The 21,077-nt window shown below is 48.7% G+C and overlaps 10 protein-coding genes across 10 annotated transcripts; 5 read left to right on the top strand and 5 right to left on the bottom strand.

The window, feature by feature from the left end:
* Positions 1-7: 7 nt before the first annotated feature.
* CNBD4980 (hypothetical protein) lies at positions 8-2,066 on the bottom strand (the record flags this gene model as incomplete). The annotated part of the gene is made up of 3 exons (XM_770676.1): positions 8-279; positions 332-1,094; positions 1,143-2,066. The coding sequence occupies 3 exons, from the start codon at positions 2,064-2,066 to the stop codon at positions 8-10; spliced, it is 1,959 nt and encodes a 652-aa protein (XP_775769.1).
* Positions 2,067-4,559: 2,493 nt separating this feature from the next.
* Positions 4,560-5,210, top strand: CNBD4970 (hypothetical protein; the record flags this gene model as incomplete). Its single annotated transcript, XM_770675.1, has 4 exons — positions 4,560-4,766; positions 4,856-4,914; positions 4,971-4,993; positions 5,059-5,210. The coding sequence occupies 4 exons, from the start codon at positions 4,560-4,562 to the stop codon at positions 5,208-5,210; spliced, it is 441 nt and encodes a 146-aa protein (XP_775768.1).
* Positions 5,211-5,830: 620 nt separating this feature from the next.
* Positions 5,831-7,955, top strand: CNBD4960 (hypothetical protein; the record flags this gene model as incomplete). Its single annotated transcript, XM_770674.1, has 3 exons — positions 5,831-5,983; positions 6,055-6,516; positions 6,579-7,955. The coding sequence occupies 3 exons, from the start codon at positions 5,831-5,833 to the stop codon at positions 7,953-7,955; spliced, it is 1,992 nt and encodes a 663-aa protein (XP_775767.1).
* A 345-nt stretch (positions 7,956-8,300) lies between these two features.
* CNBD4950 (hypothetical protein) lies at positions 8,301-9,999 on the top strand (the record flags this gene model as incomplete). Its single annotated transcript, XM_770673.1, has 3 exons — positions 8,301-8,950; positions 9,009-9,393; positions 9,448-9,999. The coding sequence occupies 3 exons, from the start codon at positions 8,301-8,303 to the stop codon at positions 9,997-9,999; spliced, it is 1,587 nt and encodes a 528-aa protein (XP_775766.1).
* A 192-nt stretch (positions 10,000-10,191) lies between these two features.
* On the bottom strand, positions 10,192-11,725 carry CNBD4940 (hypothetical protein; the record flags this gene model as incomplete). The annotated part of the gene is made up of 9 exons (XM_770672.1): positions 10,192-10,359; positions 10,412-10,654; positions 10,704-10,813; positions 10,872-11,097; positions 11,154-11,197; positions 11,250-11,505; positions 11,560-11,571; positions 11,650-11,670; positions 11,720-11,725. 9 exons carry the CDS (start codon positions 11,723-11,725, stop codon positions 10,192-10,194), a joined length of 1,086 nt encoding a protein of 361 aa, XP_775765.1.
* A 785-nt stretch (positions 11,726-12,510) lies between these two features.
* CNBD4930 (hypothetical protein) lies at positions 12,511-14,444 on the bottom strand (the record flags this gene model as incomplete). Its single annotated transcript, XM_770671.1, has 3 exons — positions 12,511-13,570; positions 13,617-13,998; positions 14,438-14,444. 3 exons carry the CDS (start codon positions 14,442-14,444, stop codon positions 12,511-12,513), a joined length of 1,449 nt encoding a protein of 482 aa, XP_775764.1.
* Positions 14,445-15,140: 696 nt separating this feature from the next.
* CNBD4920 (hypothetical protein) lies at positions 15,141-16,022 on the top strand (the record flags this gene model as incomplete). The annotated part of the gene is made up of 5 exons (XM_770670.1): positions 15,141-15,252; positions 15,309-15,338; positions 15,402-15,461; positions 15,512-15,879; positions 15,930-16,022. 5 exons carry the CDS (start codon positions 15,141-15,143, stop codon positions 16,020-16,022), a joined length of 663 nt encoding a protein of 220 aa, XP_775763.1.
* A 542-nt stretch (positions 16,023-16,564) lies between these two features.
* Positions 16,565-17,221, bottom strand: CNBD4910 (hypothetical protein; the record flags this gene model as incomplete). The annotated part of the gene is made up of 1 exon (XM_770669.1): positions 16,565-17,221. One exon carries the CDS (start codon positions 17,219-17,221, stop codon positions 16,565-16,567), a length of 657 nt encoding a protein of 218 aa, XP_775762.1.
* A 938-nt stretch (positions 17,222-18,159) lies between these two features.
* On the top strand, positions 18,160-19,030 carry CNBD4900 (hypothetical protein; the record flags this gene model as incomplete). Its single annotated transcript, XM_770668.1, has 3 exons — positions 18,160-18,385; positions 18,443-18,573; positions 18,632-19,030. 3 exons carry the CDS (start codon positions 18,160-18,162, stop codon positions 19,028-19,030), a joined length of 756 nt encoding a protein of 251 aa, XP_775761.1.
* Positions 19,031-19,116: 86 nt separating this feature from the next.
* CNBD4890 (hypothetical protein) lies at positions 19,117-20,592 on the bottom strand (the record flags this gene model as incomplete). Its single annotated transcript, XM_770667.1, has 6 exons — positions 19,117-19,197; positions 19,254-19,686; positions 19,732-19,797; positions 19,848-20,280; positions 20,328-20,377; positions 20,429-20,592. The coding sequence occupies 6 exons, from the start codon at positions 20,590-20,592 to the stop codon at positions 19,117-19,119; spliced, it is 1,227 nt and encodes a 408-aa protein (XP_775760.1).
* Between the last annotated feature and the right edge of the window lie 485 nt (positions 20,593-21,077).

Genomic DNA, 21,077 nt, shown 5'->3' with positions numbered 1-21,077 from the left:
ATTCAAATCACACTTCCAACACCTCCTCTTCCTCGCCGTCTGCGGGCGCGTCAACAGCTACACCGACCTCCAAACCTTGGCAAAGAATTTCCAGGAATCCGTTGAAAGTTACGATAGTGGGCGTATTCAAATCGACTTGTAATGGTGCAGATTTAGAGCGTAAAAAAGAACTCGAGGTAATCTTCTGTGTACCAGGCGTAGTTAAGAAGTGCGTAATAGGACTATGGGCGTCATCCGAATAGACGGGATCCAAGGTAAGACAGAGAAGATCGTCATAGCCTATGATGGAGGTCAATTTCCTTCGCAATGCCAAGGATTCAGTTAAACTTACCACCCCAACCTGTGAGGTTCTTGACTTCCAGCACCCTCCCCACGCCTCCCTCAATCACCCTCAACCTCTTGTCTCTTCTTTTACCGTAGACAGCAACACCCTTCTCCATCTGACCGAGAACGACGATATCGTCAAAAACCAGCATGATCGACACATCTTCCTTCTTACGAATCTTACTACTTCTCATAGAAGCTGATGAACTAGGTCTAGGTATGGAAAACATTGATGGGACGGAAGGAGGGCGAGAGAGAGTTTGAGACGGATGTGAGGGCTGACAGGTAGAGATGGAGTTGGATCTCGAAGGAGAGTGAAAGGAAGACCCAAAAGAAGAAACTGAAAAAGCGGAAGTCCTGGAGGAACCTGCTTGAGAGGCAGAAAAATCAAAAGAAGTGAAAAGACCAGAGGTTGATAGAGTCGAGGATGAGATTGTGGAATAGCCTGAAGTCCGAGTGGATCGAAGAGAGTGCACACTGCCCGCACGTGCTCTGCTATGGATAATACCGGCATCATTAGGAGGAGGACCATCTTTGCCAAAAACAGCACTGGCAACGCGACCGTGGCCCAAAAGCTTCCGCCCTTTCATTGCTAGTACGAACCCTTCAGGTAATCCCAGTATTCGAGATTCGAGGACTTGTAGGGATTGATAATCCTCTTCGCGAACTTTGGCTGCTTGGACAGATGAGATCATGGACTCGGTCTTGGTGAGTAATGAAAGAGCACAAGATTGAGCAGGGTGGCTGCTAGGGGTGGCGTCCAATAAACCCTAAGATACAGTTAGCAAAACCCCGTGTATCCAGAACATATTATATACTTTTAGAAACAAGGGATACTTCGTCAGCCTTTGCACAGGTTTCAACAGCATGCTTGGCAAGCTCATTGACCCCAATACCCCTGCCTTCATTTGCATTCTTACAAACTCCCCAAAGACGCTCAGTGGGTCTTTCACATTCTCGTCAATCAAACGGGTGACACTTTCAAACTTTAGGAGGAAAGACTCATGAATACTCAGCTGATCTACCCAAGCTCTGAATACACCAATAAAGGTAAAAATATCAATGATATGGTTGTGCTTGAGTGATTGCTGAGACTTGACGAGAGATGCGTGCACGTTGACGATCGATTGAAGAGAGTCGAAAAGGCTGCAAATTTGATCGGGTATCCCGTCGATCCATTTCCCATGTGGCGTCTTCAATGGCGAAGCGAACAACTTCATTACCATCTTCATAGAGTCCACAAACCCTTGTTCTGTCTCACACATTTCCCAAATAATCTCCTGCCTTTTCACTTCATCATTTCCCATCTCATTCACCACTTGATGATAAATGGCTTCTGAAGGTAGGGTATAACGCCATGTCTTGCCTGCCGCTGGAGCAGTAGAGGTGATAGGTGAAGAGGGTTCCAAGCATCGACCATAGCCTGACCAGGCTACGCTAAAAACCTCTTTTCTAGCTCTCAACGCTGGACGAGGGGGGTCTGGCGTAGCCGAAAACAATCTCGACTGGTCTGTCCTATTCGAACTTTGACTAATGGGCTTGGAAAGTTTCTGGGGTTGGATCCGGCAAACTTCAGGGTCGATAAGGGTTGCATCTGCGTCGTGAGGAACAACGAGATGATCCGATATCAGACATGGAATGTTGGATAAGTCGAGATCCGGCTCGACAATACCCTTTGGCCGATCTGCTCTTGCAAAACGGGTGCGCGTAGGAAGTGGTTTGGAGATGAGGGAGACGTTCATTTCAGATTTTGACCATGGGCGAGAGGCTATAGAGAAGTCAACGATAGAGTTACATTCGGAAGCTGAAGTCAAAGGTAGCTCATTGGCTTCCGATGGAGTATGCGAAGTGCTCCAAGACTGGTTGAAATCGAGGTCGCATACCAAATCGCGCAGAGCGCCCAGTCTTCGTTGAACAGAATGTCTCTTCTTTTGATCCATACCCATACTTGAACACCCAGCTTCAATAGAAGAAGCTAATGTTTTGTTGGCATCCCCGCCGATCACGCTTTGGACAGTCTCATCGTTGGGTGGAGATTTTGAGGTACAGGTCGAAGGGGTTATGGTTAAAATTGAGTTTGGTGAAAGACTTCTTCTACGAACAGCCTGGGGTAGTAAGAGGTCTGATGGATGGATACTAGGGGACGGGGTGGGGGACGCCGAAAGATGAGCTTGAGTGACCAGAAGGGTTGATTGGGACTCGAGAGGTAACCTTCTCCTAGGAGGGCGAGGGGGAGCTTGAGAGGGTTGTATTACTGGTGCGAAGTGGTCTACAGCTTCGTCTGGGGATATTCTGGGAAGGAAACCTTCCTTCGAGTCACACGAAGTAGCCTTCGATGTTGGCGCCAATGGATATTGTGAGACCTGGAACATTCCTGGGTCTGTAAACGGGCCATGTTTACCACTTTCCTTCCCATCGTCTGCATCTGCTTCGTCGCCAGTCGATAAGGAGTATTGTTCTTGACTCGTGCACGGTGAAGTATGGAGTGAAAATCGTATGCTTCTTCGACTAGCGTCAGGCTGGGGAGGAGTGCAAAGGCATGCCGAGGCCGGTGAATTTTCAACTGAGCACTGTGGAGAAGTAATGGGTTCTGAGCTTCCCCCTGGAGGAGGAGATGTGCTAGGGGGCAAGGACAAGTCAGTAATGACAGGAGGTTGTGGAGCGGCACGCTGAGGAATCCAAGAGAAGTGAGAGTTGGTATAGAACAGCGAAGACGGTGTAGCAGACTGCTGAATACAGAAATTAGGAGATAACTATGGTGAATACGAACATATGGGCCCACCTGTTTAACTACTTCTGTAAATTCCGACCTGGGCACATGTTGAAGAAATGAGTTGCTCATTATGCGATGTGCACGACAAGCGGATTCTGTCTTCAATGACTTCTTGGTCCTCTTCCTTCAAAAGCTTCACTGGGCTTTCCAACGAACAACGTCTGCTCAGCAGTGTCGTTTGTTTTGAGAAAAAAGAGGATTTTTATGGGATGTTACGTGAGAAGTCCAGCTTCTACTCTAAAGCAGATAATGATTGTGACCTATGCAGCAAGCGACAGAGCAGTGAGATATAGATGAATAACGAGTGGTCGGCCTGGACACGGCGTAGGAAGAGTCCTGTAGACCCCAAATCGCTTCGAATTAAGGAAAGGGAATGTCCGCAAGGATGATTAAGGACTAAAGGAGGGAGTCGAAGTCAAACGAAAGGCTGCAAGATGCGAAAGTAGTCGATTAGACACCCCCTTGCTCGGATTTACACGGATGTGATGGAAGGGACCCAGCTCACCTCCTACAATCGCTGTGTGTGCGCCTACGCGTGGTCTTTTGTGTGTGGTAAGTGTAAGGGTAACAAAAACAACCGCCCAACCGGAACAGCAAAAAGCGAGAGGCCTGCCTCCTTTCCTTGCTGTGGATCTAAAAGATCGTAGAGATACAGCACTTACAACAGTATACAGTATCAAAACAGGCTGGGCTCTTTACCTTGCCTCACGAAACTAAGATTCCTGACGCAACGGTGCTCATTCCCTAGACTGCGAGCCGCACTGAATATTAAACCTTTACTGAGCTCACCCAATATGTTCCGCTGTCCAATTTGTGAAAACTGTTTCATGTACACTGAGCAGAGACGGTCGTGCGCAATGTGCCTTTGCCTTTATGCCTTTGCAGCGACAGTGCCTAAGTATCATCATGGTGCATGCTGCATGGCGCATTTGATCGAAACAAAAGGATCGATCTCAGGACTCAAGAAGGGGTTTGTTTCATCGTTGTTTTCGGTTGTTGTTTGTCTGTGGTCTGTAGAGGGTCGAGACCCGACTGTGAGTGACTTACTGATCATTCCGGCTCTGGTCTGGCTCAGACTGACGCGCGGTTATAAGGATGGGACTGTAAAAACTATATACATTTGTGCTGGGGTTGCCTTCTCGTCGATTCTTCTTGCCGACATTACTGCGGTTGTCGACAGCAGAGAAGCAGGCTACCGAATTCACCTGCTGTCCTACACTCACACACTGTGCACACATGCAGTGGTGGAGGTAGATTATTGCGGACGATTATTTGTCATCCGCTCCTCCGTTAAAAGAAAGCGGCAAAGGCCGCCTTCGATATTATTTATTGTCAAATAATAATAAACGATGATGACGCTATTATTTATATGGAAGCAATTTGGGATGGCGCAAGCAGCATCGTCGGTCGGCTCTGATACAAATTGCCGCTCCCCATCTTCTCGCCTACTTCTCTCTTATAAATGTCTTTTACTGCTCTTCATCGTCTCTCAACACTCTCAACCCACATTATCAGAGCACCCATTTCTACTAGGTATTTCGCTACTACCCAAACCGCCAAGATAGGATCATCCATTTCAACTCCCAACATGACCGCCGACGTTAAATCTTTGGTCGACAAGGCCATCGCCGATAACAAGGTCGTCGTATTTTCCAAGACCTACTGCCCTGTGAGTTTCGCGGCAGAAGCCTTTAATAATTTTTGGGCATCTTTCTCATGCTGTTGACCCTAACTGACCCATGTTTTTTTGGTAACTAGTACTGCAAGCGGGCCAAATCTTACCTCGCTGAGGACACTAAGGACATCGAGATCCTTGAGTGGGTTATTTCTCCATTTCCACGACTTTAGGTTACCAGACTGACATCTTGTGCAGGCTCGACGAGCGTGAGGACGGCGGTATGTATCGTTATGACGGCTGGGAAACTTATATTATGGTCGGATGCTGACTCATCCTGTCATAGCTGCCATCCAGGCTTACCTCAAGGAACTCAACGGCCAAGGCACTGTTCCCCATGTCTACATCAACAAGGAGTTCATCGGCGGTTCCAGCGACCTCCTCAAACTCTCCCACGAGCAGGTCAAGCAGAAGATCTCTGCTGCCGCGTCCGCTTAGAGAATTAGAATGATAGTCGCCCTAAGAGGATGCAAAATATAATTGCTGTTGGGTTTGGATAAACATTGATGCCACCATTTGTAAGAATCGTGAAAGTGTTTCTTTAACCATTCTGCTCTATTTTTGGTCTTATCAAATGCTAGCTTATCGCTAGCATTGAAGGAGCGTGTGCACTATGGCGTTTCTAAGTCTGATACCCACGTAAACTTCCTAAAGTACTTCTGCTAGTTTAGTCCTATTTTATTAGACAGATTTCGTGCTTTGCATACAGATCGTCCGGCAGCATTATTGAAGCAGCACTTCTGTGATAGTCCGTCTGACTGATTATAAAGCCGAACTTGAAGTAATGACATCGACACTTGTGTACGGATTGTCGGGTCCGGTTCCGCTTAGGTTGTGCGCTGCAGGGAAGAGGGGCGATCGTGAACTCTTGATTCTCCATTGGCATTGTCCGTCGAGACAGTGAAAGGAGCTTTCAACAGTCTTCAGTCTTCAGAGTCAATCTCCATTCCGTCTTTTGAGCATACCCCGTTCCCCAATTCCGACATCTTACTCTCTTCCAGCCCATTCACTCCGACGACAGCTCAGCATTTCTCCGGAGCACACCATCTAATTTCGCCATGCCCTCTTTTCCATCAAAAGGCGGAGTGCCCATGCTTGGTCAAGCGGGTCCATCGCGACAAGCCTACCTCATTAAACTTCCAGAGGACATAATATCTGCGCTGGAAAGCTCACAAGGAGCATCTGTGACTGTTGGTATGGATGGCAGCGTGGTAAGTTTGCCTATTGTCCTGAAGTTTGCAAGGGATGTTGTTAATCGTGACTGACATAATTGTGATTGTAGACACTCAATGTGCCCGACCAAGATCCTATGCCACTCGATGCTCGTCCGGCTTCTACGGCATCTGAAATACACCGTCTGTCTTCTGGTCCTAGCCCCACTTTAAAGCTTGCGGCTCTAGCAACAACCCGTCTCAATATCCCCTTCTCGTCGGCCTCTACCGCTCGTGCAGCAGATAAGCTGCGTGCCCAGACAGATGCCCTTGAGAAGCAAAGAAAGGAGCGTGCTCTCAAAGTAGACGGCATCAAGCGACATACCGATCGGGTAGCGTCTGGAGCAATGTCGGCGCCGATGGCTGTGACGACGTCCGCACCCGGAGCTGTCTGGGGCTCTGGTACGGGGACAGGCAGCATCCCCCTGAAAACAAGAGTCATGCAGTACTTGGCGATGGGCGAGACTACTCAGGAGGATTTATGTCGACGGATGGGGGGAGATGAACAAAATGTCATGCGAGTAGTCAAAGTGGTATGTGCATTTTACAACCTACCGTACCCTTTGGACCTCTGATCTAATCTAATCTGAATCAGGTTGGTCGACCTTCCAAAACACAGCCGGGGTCATGGTCTCTTCAACCCAATCAATATTCGAAAATCAAACTTGGTGCTGGTCAATGGCCTTACACTTATGCTGAACAGCAACAAGTCATCCGGCTCGCATATGCCGCTTTTGATGAGCTTGGCTTGCCTGCCAATTCAGAAGAGCGAATGGAGTTTGAGAAAAAGGAGAGGGACGCATCAAACGCTTTTGCTAACCGATCCTCTGACGAATCAGAGAAAAACGCACCACAGCTCTCTAATGCCGCGAATACCTCGACGCTGCAATCGAACGCAGTCACCTCGGTGCGGGAACGGGATAAGGCGCGCACCGAGTCTCCTGCCCCGGTCACGCGGCAGAAGGTACCTACCAAACGAGGTCCCCAGTCAAAAATTGCTAAAGAGAGAGCCAAATTTGTGGCTGAAAGACAGAGAGCAGGTAGCGGAAGTCTGCCCAATATCAAGGGGCCAAACGGAATTGCCAGTCCTAGGCTAGGCCCTACAGCCAGTCCCTCTGTCTCTCCTGAGAAAAAGGATCCTAGTAAATTTAAGGATGGAGAACATAAGGAGAAGGAGGCGGCCAAGGGGAAGGAACGAAAAGACGAATCGCGCAGGCGTGAGGAGAAAAAGGAGAGGGAGAGGGAGGAAGAAAAGAGTCGTGAGACGGAATTGTCCGCAATATCGAAGACGAAACGCTCCAAAACTACCTACGATTACTCTTCAAATGAAGATGCTGCGTCAAATCAGATAGAGGTCAAGACGACCAAAACGAAAGGCGTCAACAACCACAAGAAGAAGACCGAAGACAGCCCAAGAGAGAAACTTGCACCACTTGCTGAGATTGTACGAAAAAAGGAAAAGCGGGCGAGGAAAGTTGATTACTCTGACTCGAGTGGAGAGGAAGGAGAGATCAGGGGTCGACCCAAAGCCAGGGTCACATCAGACGAGGCTGTTCGGTCCAACAAGCATAAGCGCCGTGATTCAGAGTCAAGGCGCAAGCCGAGTCGAGATCGTAACGACAGCGACAAGCGTGATGTGGAAGATCGAAGAATAGAAGACAATCTCCGTACACATAGTCAACAATCCAAGTCATCTCGCGAGACATCTTCGCATCGTAGTCCGCCCGAAATGACCGTCAACTTGGCAAGTCGGCCAGGCCAGCCTGCTGACCCAGAAGCTCTTCGCGATCGGTACGAAGAGCTCTACCCAGCTTATAATTTACTTGCAAACAAGCTTTCTAAAATTCATCAGATGGCTGAAAGTGGTAAAGAACTAGGATCAAGTGAAGCAGAGATTAAGAAGATGGTTGGCAAATGGGAGAAGTGGCATAAAGAGCTGACTGAGATCCGGCGGTGGTTTGGGGAAGTATGACCTACCAGGAATGCTTGTTGAAGGTAAAGCGGGACATACTTATAGACAGGCCATTAATTTTGTACCTAGAGGTGATCTTATAGCATTTTGTTGTTGTGCATTTGGGATTTTCAGTCGTCAAACACCAGACGAGTGAGATGAGATGGATGTCGTTGACATGACGTCACGTCTAAACAGTTGTCTGCCACCAAAAGCCAAAGAAGTATTTGTTGGTACATTTGGTCTATGCGCCGTCGTTCATTTGGCTTCCCTTTGTGCCTGTCCATCGGCTGCAAATCTATATTTCCATCCAGCTTCCGTGTCCTCTGTTGTATTCTTCCTCCTTTTCCCATCTCATCCGCCCACATGCCCTCAGAGGACAAGCCGCAAGGCGGATACGATGCCACCGCTCTCTCACCATCTACATCCCCCACATACACACTTCGCATCACGTTCCACAAAGCAACAAACCTCCCAGTCGCAGACTTCGGGTCGCAAACATCTGACCCATTCATTCTCGCTCAGGCAACTACTTCACACAAATCACGACACTCTCAAGACCCATATCTTCGCTTCAGAACCAACACTGTCCGTAAAACGCTCGAGCCTGTATGGGAAGCTCCTTGGGTTATTGCTGGTGTACCTGAGGATGGATTAAAGCTTAGCGTAAGGGTTTACGACGAGGATCCGCAGGATCATGATGATCGTCTAGGTAAATTTGAAATCGACACTGGTCCAATAGACGAAAAATGGCAAGGACTTAAACAGCAGAGTTTCAAAGTAAAAAAGACAGGAGCCGACCTGAGAGCTTATGCTTTACGCTGGACTTGTGTCATGCTAGCAGGTCACGATCTTCATGCACATGCGGTGATCAGCATTGAAATGCTAGGCCGAACCAAGAGAGAAATGGGTAAAGCGTACACTATCAATGGGTTTTGGTGGAAACATTACAGTCCAATGATTGGGCGTCTGACTGGAACAAAGGCTAAGGACGACCAAGGAGTGGAGAGGTACAAGTGAGTAACCAAAAAAGGTTGGTCAAATCGCAAATGATGCTAACTCTTAACTCAATAGTTTCCAAGCCAATGAAATACAGCTCATCGGACCAGTTCCAAACGAGCTCTATCATCGCTATGTGGACTTTAAGCCATTTGTCTCCGGGATGTTCACGGCAAAGGGTATCAGGGGGAAGATCTTGAATAAGACTTTGCACCATCAACATGAAAGATTGTACAACTATGATCGGCAGACAGAATATGGAGTCTTTCCAGAGACTGTGGAAGGCAAGGATCCTGATCAACATGTAACAAAAAAGTTCTTGGACTTGGTCCATCATGACCAAGGAGCCAGGATCTTCACGTTTATCATTACCTTGGATGGCCTTTTCAGGTTCACCGAGACCGGAAAAGAATTTGGAATTGACTTGCTGAGTAAACACACTATGCATGCCGATGTCAATGTAAGTCATCGCCCAAACTTCATTAGAAGAAGCTGCTGATTAGCATTGCGGTAGATTTATATTGCATGGTCAGGAGAATTCATGATTCGGCGTCTGTCAGATCCTTCAAAGTCTCCTTCCGACCCATCTCAGCATACACATCCGACCGAAGATGTTCCTGGTGGTCCCCCCAAATCTTCTCCTCCAGTCGACCCGGCTAAATACGAGCTCATTATCGACAATGATTCTGGTACTTACAGACCCAACAAAGATCTCATTCCTATTTTCCGCAAATTCCTCAAACGCAACTTCCCTGGTCTCAAAATTGTCGTCATGGCTTGTGACGATGACAAACTACAGAAGATGAAGGACGAACAACGCAAGGCGAAGCTCAAGGAAGGTGATGGTATTGTTTATGGGCAAGGCAGCGTATCGAGTTTGGCTAGCGGAAGCAATGCTAGTATAAGCTCGAGTGACCAAGAGGGTTTGAATGAGAGGGCTAGAATCATGCAAGAAGAACGTGGGGACAGCGCTCCGTCGGGTGGCGTACTGGAAAAGGGCGTAGAAGCTCTGGAGAACCCAAAGGACACTTTGACGAAGGCGATCGGCAAGGAGAAACAAGGGTGAAAAAGAGGTTTCATGTTTGCGATGGCTATATCCATAATATTCTAGAAAGGGTGTAATCATAATTACAGTTTTACGTCTTGACGTACTAATGAGCTTTGTTGGTAACGATGTGAAGCTAATCAATTAATGTATTGAAAATTGCTATCTACATCTGGGTCCTCAAGCCAGGACTGTGCTGGGCATTTATTGAACCTAACCAACTTTATAACTACGACTCTCTCCCAGTTTACAGGTGCTGAAGAGACTGGTTTCAAGACCTGCTTCCTCCATAGCTTCTTTCAGCTTCTCAGGCGGCCCGGTAAACCTCTCATTTGTCATCCTGAATGTTCCCCAATGGATTGCCATGGCTTGCTTGCATTTCTATCACTTTGCGTAAGCATATGCATTACATTTGACCGTGCCTTATACGTACCGTATCTTCAAACATGCGGACAGAATCTACAGGCGCTGCGTGTAATGGAGACATGACAAGGCGGGGAGAGTACGCTCCGATTGGAATGAGACCAAGAGTGAACGGGCCGAGGCGCTCGCCAATCTCCTTGAAGGCTGGACAAACATCTTGAGGTAAAGCTTTAGGGTTAGTGATTGTCGGGTGAGTACCTGCATGAACATCCATATGCACTGTACAGTAACCCGTGTCGCCACCAAACCAGACCTGTATTACATCAGAGATGCTCTTGTCCAACATGAAAGGATTTACTCACAGATGCTGAGTTTGTACTCTCGGAGCTTGATTGGTCTTGGATTACCCAGGAAGACCACAGGGACCTATCTCGATCCCAAGGATATCTGGCGGTAGAATGCTGGCATGGAGCTAAAAAAAAAGACAAGTGATCAGGTATAAGTAGAGCTTTTCTGCCGCGGAGACTCACTGCAAACAAGCCTTACTTTACCCACACCCTCAACCTCAATTTCTCTCCCTTCCCACCAATCGAGCTCAACAATATTTTCCTTATCTATAGGCAACCCAGAAACAATATGCCGATTATTCAGAGGGAGCAAGAGGACAGGCGATGACGAATACTTGGCACGCTGCGTCTTTAGGAGGGTGGTAAGTGTTGGAACGTCCAGGTGGTCATAATGGTTATGTGAAATTGCCTAAATGGAGTTCAGCTAATACAACCGTGGTCAGAATGGTATCGGTAGAAACGTACTATGACGTCGATTTCTGGTATATCTTCGATCTCGCAAGGCGGGGCTACACATTCGTCATCAGTATGTCGACATTCTATTGACTATGAACAACTCACTGCTTTCTCGAGAGGGACCCAGTCCCCAGAATGCCATACCAGGTCCCAAAACAGGATCAAAGAGTACCCTTACACCTCTTTGACCTTCATTGGTACCCTTGACTTGAGAGGCAACAGGCATCTCCACTAGCGTACAGGCATGTCCTAGCCAAGTAGCTTTGAGATCTTTCCGAGGAAGGTCAGCACCGAAGTTGGGCTTCACGTGAGGGATGAGTGTCTTTGCGTTCTTCACAGTGACATCTTTGAACGCAGCCATCTGAAGGGATGCGTTAGCGAGCATTGGTTGGCAAAGAGATGACTAGTGACTTACTTGATAACCAAACTGAACGAAGCACCAAATTTACGTCAACACGAGGTTCTGATACTGTCCAGGATTCTCCGTGAGCGAAGCAACACTTACCTTGGCTAAACTCCAAGCAGTCTATAGAGTGTAAGCAAGGAGATGCTAAGTGGGCAAAGAACATACTCACCGGCATACTGAATGACGACCAAGGGTTCTTGAATGCCTTTCCAGTGCGCGCCCCTCTTTCTTTCACCTTTTACCTCTGAAGGCCCGACAATAATTTTGCTCATGGTAGCAGCAGATGTGGTAGTGGTTGATGTTGTCCTGATGTTTGCAATGATATGTACTTGCTCTCGTCGAAGAGATCGGCTGAGAACGGTGTAAGACATTCCCAGAGGAGATGATGATCGGGCTGCAGATTAGGTTGTTGATATATACGTACGTGTGCTTCCCCAGATCGTAATGAACGACTCGTAAGCGGATCCAGTGAGTTTGCCGAGGATATATTTTACTTGGAGGTTTTCTTGTCTCTTGCCTGCCGGTGGCTGTTTTCGTTGTTGTGCTTTCCACATCAACAAATAAGGACTCCTCGAAACTGTTCGCCGAGGCCGAGGTGGCTGACCTCCACCGATAACAACTATCACGTTCCTGGCCTTCAATCAAGCTAATTTCATAAAATAACGTAGTCCAGCCACAACGCATTACATAGACTAGTATTTGGAAGAGAAGAATACAGTAAAAGGTCATAGTATAGAAGGTATAACGAGTGCTAGTAGGGGGAGACCTCTAAAAGGCAAAAAAAAGGTATAAGAGCGCATGTATGATGAAGACGTAAAAAGGTCGTCAACAAAACTGGGTGAGAAGTTTGCAAGCACCACCGAGTCCAGATAAAGAAGAAGATGAACACAACTTGAATCCAATAAAGCCCAATCGAGATTATCCGTAATTTATTTTTCTTGAAGATGTGGTAAAGATCATCTAAAAGTTTGTCACCTTGAGTCCTCTCTCCCCCCCAGGCCTCGAAACACTCCCATCACTCCCATTGCGTCTATGCCCCCCAGCCGGTTGCTCAGGTATATACTGGTCTTGGGTGTTGTCGTGGAAACCTCCATACGCGTCTTCTTGCGCGTATGCATACGCTTGGCTGGGGTCAAAGTAGTAACCCTCGTTAGCAGCTTGCTGCTCATGGACCGGCATGGAAAAATCAGGCTGGTGGGGCTCAGCCATGTATTCCTGACCGTTGGGGTCTTGAGCGTAAGGAGCCTGGACAGCATAGTTGGCCTGAGCGCTTGTAGCACCGAAACCGGCCATACCAGGCTCTGTAGAGGTCGATAGTCTTTCGTTTGAAGGCGCGAGGTTAACCATATTGACAGCATATGGGTCATACCCTCCAGCAGGGTCTTCATAATCATGGTACGGGCCCATTTCCGGTTGAGGCTGATTATGGATATCTGTGTTGCTCGGCGTGGTTGCAGCATAATAACCCCCGTACTGTGCCATAGAAGGCTGATCATCTTCATCATCGTATCCTGAGCGAGAGTGGGCTGCAGCGGCGGCAGCAGCAGATGCAGCAGCAGAAACATCACGGTCGAGACGCTGACGGCGTCGACGACGAAGCATGAAGATGACGAACGCCATGATACCGGCGGTGGCCACCAGACCAACAGCAACAAAAGTACCCGCTACTGCGCCAGAGTTACTGAAAAAACCAGAATCGCCATCGGCAGCAGATGATGTGCCAGTACTTGAAGGGTTATGGACGATCTGGGTGACGGTATACACTTGGCCAGCTGCATCAGTTGAAGTGAGCTGCTGCGTGAGCATAGAGGGAGCGGTGGTAATAGTATGGCCAGCAGAGTCGGTAGTGGTGATGGATAGCGCACTGGAAACCGTGGTTTCGCCCGTGCTTGATGATGATGATGAAGAAGATGTGGAAGTGGATGATCCCGTAAAAGTCACGATTTCACGAGTAGAAGAGGATTGCGAAGTTGACGAGGAAACGGTAGAGCTTTCTACTCCAGACGATTGGGTCGTCGATCTATCATTTTATCAGCATATTCCAAGCTGCATTTTGTTTGACTTACGATGGTATCTGACTCGACGTCTCGCTCTCTGTTACGGAAGATGGATTAGAGGTTGGAGCTGCGCTCGAACTTGGCGCCGCACTTGACGTGTCAGACGGTGAAGATGAAGCAGACTGGCTTTGCTGTGCAGACTGGCTGGGTGATTCGCTCGCACTCGGACTCGCGCTGGCACTCGGGCTGGCAGATGCTGATGGTGAAGGTGACGAAGAAGCCTGTTCACTAGGTGATGGCGACGCTGTGACACTCTCTGACGCGGAGGGGGAGGCAGATTGGACATCGGAAGGAGAAGCTGAAGGGGAGGCGGAAGGGGAAACAGAAGCCTGCGAAGTGTCTGACTGAACAGCGGAGGCTGTGATAATATCGGAAGTGTCGGCGCCGGTGTCTGCGTATTGCCGAACAGTCATTTGCAGGAATTAAGAGTGGACATATATGTTGTTTCCACCAGAGTGGGTAAGGGATGACAGGGATGAGAAAGCTTACAGTCAGCCAAGTTCATAGACAATATGGAAAACCCTGGGCGGACAACTGAAACAAAGGAAGACGGAACATTACGCCTTTGGATGTTAAGTGTGACGATAAAAGGCCACAGTAAGGCAGCCCCAGTCCACACAGACGTCAGTGACACCATAGGTAAGGCCGGGAACGATACAACCAGGCCTTCAACCGTATGATATGTGACCTCCGGGAGCCTCTCATCAGACACACGCGCGAACGCGGGATTTTGATGGGAACACCCAAGAAAAGAAGGGTGAGATGGACGGTCCGTTTTGACACCGCCCTACTCCAAACTCAAGAGAGAACGACGATACATCATTACTCACCAGACATGGTAGGCAACCTCGAGATGGACAGTTATATTTTGCAAATGGTGCAGAACGCGTCGGGAAGGAATTGACGTGGCGGTGGGATAAGTCGGGAGTTGGGTGAAAGGATAACAGTGGCGAGCCGTGGGATGAAGGGAGCGGTTATGGCAGGGATGGGATAAAGAAAGCAAGAGATGAATCCTCGTCGCTTGTCGCCATGTGCTGCGGATCGATGAAACGTTTGCAGAGATCGAATCGCCGGCCAGCAGCCTAAAAAAGCTGAAGCTTGCCCATGTTGTGTTCTCCGCGCGCGCACGGGCTTCATGGCCAGGAACGCCAGCAGAGCCCGGCCCTCGTCGGCGGCACTCGGCGCTTGAGATCAATTTCCGTCCTCGTCCCTTGACCGCCCCGGACACTTTTGAACTTTGATTGGCTGATTATGTAATATAGGAACAAAAGTTGATCCGGGCGGGTTTGAGTGCTGGCGGCATTATTTCCATTTTTACCGACGTGGCGGAGCTGCCGGCGGCCAGACAGTGACGTATAGCCAGCAGGCCATCGGCGGCCATTCAGACGAACCAATGCTAAAATAAATAAAGAAGGACGGCGGGAAATAGTCATCGTCTCTGTAATAAGTTAGAGAAGATACTACCCTCAACAAACGCGCCAGCATCTCCTGCATTACTTCCCCTTGAATCTGAGCAGCACGGAGCCGATATCGATGCCTTCCAATAGATCTGCAATTCAGGTCGCTGAGGATTCTACCAAAGGGAATGCCAAGTCTGTAGAGCAGGCCTCTGAAGATAAACTGCAAGGCCTCGTCGAAGAGAATGGTAACGACAAGCCTTTTTGATGTAGTCTCGGCACTGAACCCTAACTTATTCAATAGCCGACTCCACCGAATCCAGCATCCGATATGGTAAGAAATTTACTGACGTCTACGATTCAAGAGCTTCCAACTGATAGCCGTGGCCTTGATTAGCTGCTTATCTCAGGCGTGCTAGGGATGTCGTCAGGGCTGGCTCTCGTTACACCGCTTACAGTATGTACTTTCATTACACTTGTATAAGCACATATTCAATGAACGCATAGCCAGTGATGTTGGAGAGGCTTTCCGACCAGTTGTACCCCCTTGGCTGGTCACGGCCGCCTACGGTGTTTCATGGGCCTATCTGATCGGTGATGTCTCATTTACGACCTACAAATCCTCGCAGCTCGGTCCTTCGCCTATTGAAGCCGCCAACATGTCAGAGCGCACCCGTTTGGCTATGGTAGCTGTCAAGCGATCCGTTTTTCAGGGTGTAGCTTCGATGGCCTTGCCTGCCTTCACGATCCACACTGCCGTCAGGTACGCCGGACGAGCGTTTGCCAAGAGCCAAAATGCTATTTTGAGGAGATGGGGACCTACAGCTGTTGGTATCGGTATTGTACCCGCCCTTCCTTACATGTTCGATCATCCTGTGAGTTTCCACGTACGTTGTATTTCGCTCGCGACTGACGCAGCAATCAGGTTGAGCAAGCCACCGACGCCTTGTTCGAAAAGGTTGAGGAGAGTTATTTCAGGAAGAACGTGTTGGAATCTGAACCTAAACGAGAATTATAGACAAAAGAATTGGCATACTACGCATGCTATTGTGAATCGCTCATAGCCTCTATGGAACATACAATGAACTCATCTACAAGGTTCAGCCTCTATGGTACTATAATCGGACTCCAAGGGCCGTTTTATTTCTAATCTTCTAATGATCGCCATGATGTGTACAAAGATACATTCCACTTTGACTCTGCGGGGCTCACATCGCCATCGGACAGCAATAACAAAGCCATACGCTGTTTAGCAGTGGCATTGACATTGGGCAACTTTTTTCGCGTATGTCGTCCATGCCTTTCGTCAAGGGTTTGACTGGTAATGCACAGATACCGAAGTTAGAATGTCGATATAAGCGTCAGTCGCGCCTTTGATTGAGTCCGTGTTGTCAGTTTTTTATTGGTTATGTGTGACGCATCACGCACCTCTTACTTTCCTTTCGACTTGCTCGAGGATAGTATTTTCTGTCGGCACGAGGCATGACAAATTTTTCTCCGTTATGCGGTCTTTCGCGACCGTCTCTCTCTTTGCGACATATCTAAATTGATCACCCAAAATCATATTCTAGCAGCGTCTGTTGTTCGTTGGCAATTTTCTGGATGAGAGACCATATGCCCTCGTCCTCGTTCGTTTAAGCGCTTTTTGGACGAAGAGTGCTCGGTCGAGCCCGACCGGTTGGGCGTGAGCGCACTTTTCTCCACGGTCGCGCCTGTCTTTTCGGCAGAGGCATGTGAAGAGCTCCAACCAGTCGACAGACCCGAGCCTTCATCATTCTGTTTCATGTCTCTTCCGCAACAAGCCTTGTGACCCCACTGTTGAGATCCATCACAGTTGGCATCAAGCTTATGTCTCTTCACAGAACTCGTTTCCAGCGCAAGTCGGCTCATCTCTGTTGCGGTACTGGTAGACAGTCTGCTAGTCGTGGACAGTTGTTGCTTGGTGCTGCTTGGGGTTAAGGGAAGGACCGAATCTGGGCTATGCGGAGAGGACGTATAGACGTAAGATTTGCTTCGCCTTCTTGTCACGGGTATAGGAATAGATTTGGACAAAGGCGGCTTCGTAGGCGTCTGCTGAGGCACAGGGTAGCTTTTGCTGTCTATAGGGCTGCCTAAAGAGGTACTTTCATCTTCTGGAAGGAGAGAAGGTAAAGATGATGCAGGGAGCGCGAGAGGTGACGGCGGAAGAAGCCTTTTTCTAGGCGTTTTTGTTGACATGTCTTGAGTTGCGCTGCTCAGTGACTGTCGACCGACGCGCGCCGCTCGGGGTATCGTCTACACTAGAAATATGAGATGGAGTTATTGATTTATTTTTTCACCTGTCAGCACGGGGCACTTACGTGACGGATGTGGCTGCTTTTCCGCTTAGCCAAGTTACGACGATGTCGTCGTGATGGGAACAGGAAATGGGTCGTGTTCCGCTGAGATGAGCATACGTGCAGTGTTGGGCGGTTTAAAGAGGGGTATTTGCAGGTTGAGTTGCAAAAGGTAAGGGGATAAATAGTAAAGGAAACATTGGGGCTGTCTGTCGAGATTGATGGTCGGAGGTGGACTGGTGGTCGCGATCACAATTAAATTAGCGCGAGGATCAAGGCCGGATACTTGCTCGGCCGCCGCAAGCCAGGACGCGGCCACAGATATTAATGATTGGGGCCTGGCGCTAGCGGCGGGGAAGACAAAGAACCAAAAAAATACAAAAACAAAATGGGCGACATATTCTAGATAAGAGTCTCTTCTAAGAAAATCCAGCCAAATGGAACAAAGTTCACGGTGATGTCTTTACTGGAACGTGTTCTTTTTCTTACCTGGCTGTACCGCTGTCCAAGAAAACAGGAATACATAGCAAACGACGCGATGATCAAAGACGATATAAGTGGTGATAAATATGATGATAACTAATGACGTATTAATTCAGTGAAAATAAATAACGATTGCACAGCGGCCATGCCCGCCCTAACCCCACCCACGGCAACATGACTGAATGTTTAAGATGAACTTCTTATTGCGTCTGATGCTCCGTCATTCGTGCTTACTAGTTCGTTTCACAGTGGGCCTGCTGCAAAACATCTGTAAGCAACTTCAATTATACTTCAGGATACTCCAAAAAGCAAGGCCTTTCATTACCCGTAAGCTGTGGGACTCGCAAGTTGGTCACAATGGCTCCTCTTCCTTTCCATCTGTCAACAGTCCTCCGACCCCTTTCACCGTCACTCGCTACAGTTCGCCTCAAATCCAACGTCTTTGCACTCGTCCTGTTTTCTCTTAGAAATTTGTTTCCACCATTTAGAGCAGTCCGATCTCTGGTATTGCAAGCCTGTGACGCTGCGCAAGGGAGGTTCGGCAGAGAAAAGAGTTTTGGAGAGATTGGATTAGGATTAGGGGGTAAGTTGAAGCATGGCTTCTATTATACAAGGTCGAGCTGATGAGATATGTTAACAGAGGCTTTGATAACCTTGGTCCTTGTGTGGAATATTGTCGAGGCAATTGTAGCCTTGCAGTACCCGTCTACATACGTGCCTCCTCAACCGAAAGGGATGGAGTTGACGCCTTCAAAGGTATCTTCTCCTCTCGTAAGTCTAAACTTTACCACGTTCAATGGCTGCGGTCTTTAGCTCATATATACTTCAGACACGATCTTACACCCCCCACCCATCAACGCCCCCACAGCCACTGTCTCGCCAAGTCTATCGTCCGTCACCATCATCCTTGAATCAACCAGCTCAGACCGCTGTTCAGCAGACTCCATCAGGGCCGTCCCATGCCGCTGCGCGGACTGCTCTCAGTAATTCTACCTCTACTTCACTTTCCAGTTCTACAGCCAAGATACTCAACCTTCCTCCAACTGAGTCACCTAGCAGCGGGCTTTTCTACGAAAGGGGCCAAGGGAGGTCTCCTCAAGGTACGGCCGGAATTAATGGAGCGACAAATATGGGAGGAGACTTTGTGCTTGTCGACAGGGACGAAAAGGAATGGGTGGATAATGTGTGGAAAGGCGTCAAGGGCAAGGGAGGGCGAGTGGGATTATGAGTCGGTGCGGGCATAGCGATGGCATTCATTATCATACAACATAATATAGCATATGCAGTCATACACTGCGCCAGCAATACAGGCTTCTATTCTGCGTCCCTCCAAAGCTTGATGACTTTTTCAGGCTCTAACGATCCACTAGCGATCGTCCTTCCGTCCGGCGACACCTGAGCAGGGACTTTGTTAGGATGTTACGGATACGCTCGAGTGTATCTTGACTCACAGCGAGGGCAACAACAGAGCAACGATGTGATAGGTCTCCTTCTAAAACTTGCAGCACTCGCTTGCTTTGAATATCCCAGATGATCAACTTGCCATTTTCGGAGCCGGAGATGATCCACGCATCTCTCATTTTAGTCTTGACATTGGACACTACGACTGGGGGCTTTGCTGGTTCTGGATCTCTGTCTACACAGTCCACGTCCATCTTTTCTTCTTTCAACGGATCTAAATGACCGTTGCTCTCGGTGCCTTGGAATAGAGGCGGTAGACCCTCGTAGATGACAGCGGGACAAGGCCATCGTTCACTGACAAAGGTGCCAGGAGCGCGTATTGTCTTTATAACTTTGCCCGTGTGGATGTTATATATTCTCAGAGTAGACGAAAGGGTGGAAGCTTGTAGGAAAACAGAAGATGGGGTGAATGCGGCGTATGAGCTGTGAAGGAGTCAGCGACAATACCGAAAACGCCCATGAACATACATAGGGGAATTAGTGTCGTTGTCTAGGGTTTTGAGACACTGTCCCGTACTGGCGTCCCACAGTCGTCTACGTCCTGTTAGCGAGTAGTTGTACGAGACAGGCCCATGATTGCTTACATTAATCCATCTGCGCCAGCTGTGAGCACCATCTCGCCTTCTGCATCCCAAGCCACACACCACACAGCGTCTGCATGTGCAGGCAGTTGCCTCAAGGCTTTGCCCCTTTTGACGTCCCATATTATCGTCGATTCATCAAAACTACCAGTCGCGAGGAGATTGGATTTGGGAGAAAAGGCAACAGAAAGCACGGGGGCGGTGTGTGAGACAAGGTGACGTATAGCTGGAACCGTGGATGATGATGATACAGACGATTGAGGAGGCACTGGAGCTATAGGGTGATCTTCCGTATCTGAAGCATCAGAAGGTTCTAGAGGTGGCGGGTAAAAAGTTACTCCCGGTGTCGGGTGCAGAAGGTGAATGTCTGAAGTGTGATCATCCGAAGCCGTGGCAATGTAGAGGGAGTCTGGGGATATTGTGATGTCGTTGATACCTAGCGATTATGTCAAATTTGTTCCGGAGACAATATGTTCTGCATACCTGCTTTGTGGGCACGGAATCCACGGATATGTTCTCCACTAGTTGGATGCCTGGCGGCTTGTTAGGACTGATATGTACATGCTTTAGGAATAAATACTTGCCAGAAGTGAAGCCAGCCGTCGGCACCCGCACTGGCCAGCAACGTGCCGTCTGGAGAAAATCGCAGAGCCGTAACGGCCCGAGAGTGAGCTGAGAGAGTAGAACTCGGGACATAGTTTGGGGTCCGCGTCGCGGTCGGGGGAGGGGCAGTTGTTGAAATTGCCATGGCCAATACCTATGGCTGCACAGCTGATAGATATGTTGGGCTGATTTGGGCCAGAGCCAGTCTGATTAACAGTAGTCAGTAGCAGATTGTCGGCCAGGACCTCATAGCATGTCCCCGGCGGCGCCTTTCAGTTCGTTTGTTGACAAGCTCACATCTCGAAAAACCCATTGCGTCACGGAGATCGTTTAATAATTCCGCCGGTCTTGACGACGGGCTCAGCGTCCTATCTCCATCTTTTTGTCTTGCTCGATCGTCGGTCGGATCTGCCGCCTGCGGATGAACGTCGGAAGGGAGGTACCAACACATGATGTCACGGGGCAGTGATACTCGCTTGACTTCCCGAATATCCCGACAAATTTAAATCCATTAATACACCAGACCGCACAATCGCCGCAGCACTCCCAAAAACTTGTTGGGCTTCTGGACCTTAGATTTCGGAACAACGAAAATGGTTCTTTTAACGATAAACTGGCGACCGTAATAAA

This window comes from Cryptococcus neoformans, chromosome 4 (assembly GCF_000149385.1).
Source record: "Cryptococcus neoformans var. neoformans B-3501A chromosome 4, whole genome shotgun sequence".
Classification (NCBI taxonomy): domain Eukaryota; kingdom Fungi; phylum Basidiomycota; class Tremellomycetes; order Tremellales; family Cryptococcaceae; genus Cryptococcus; species Cryptococcus deneoformans.
The sequence above is the reverse complement of the archived record's forward strand: the minus strand, read 5'-3'. Positions and strand labels throughout refer to the sequence as shown.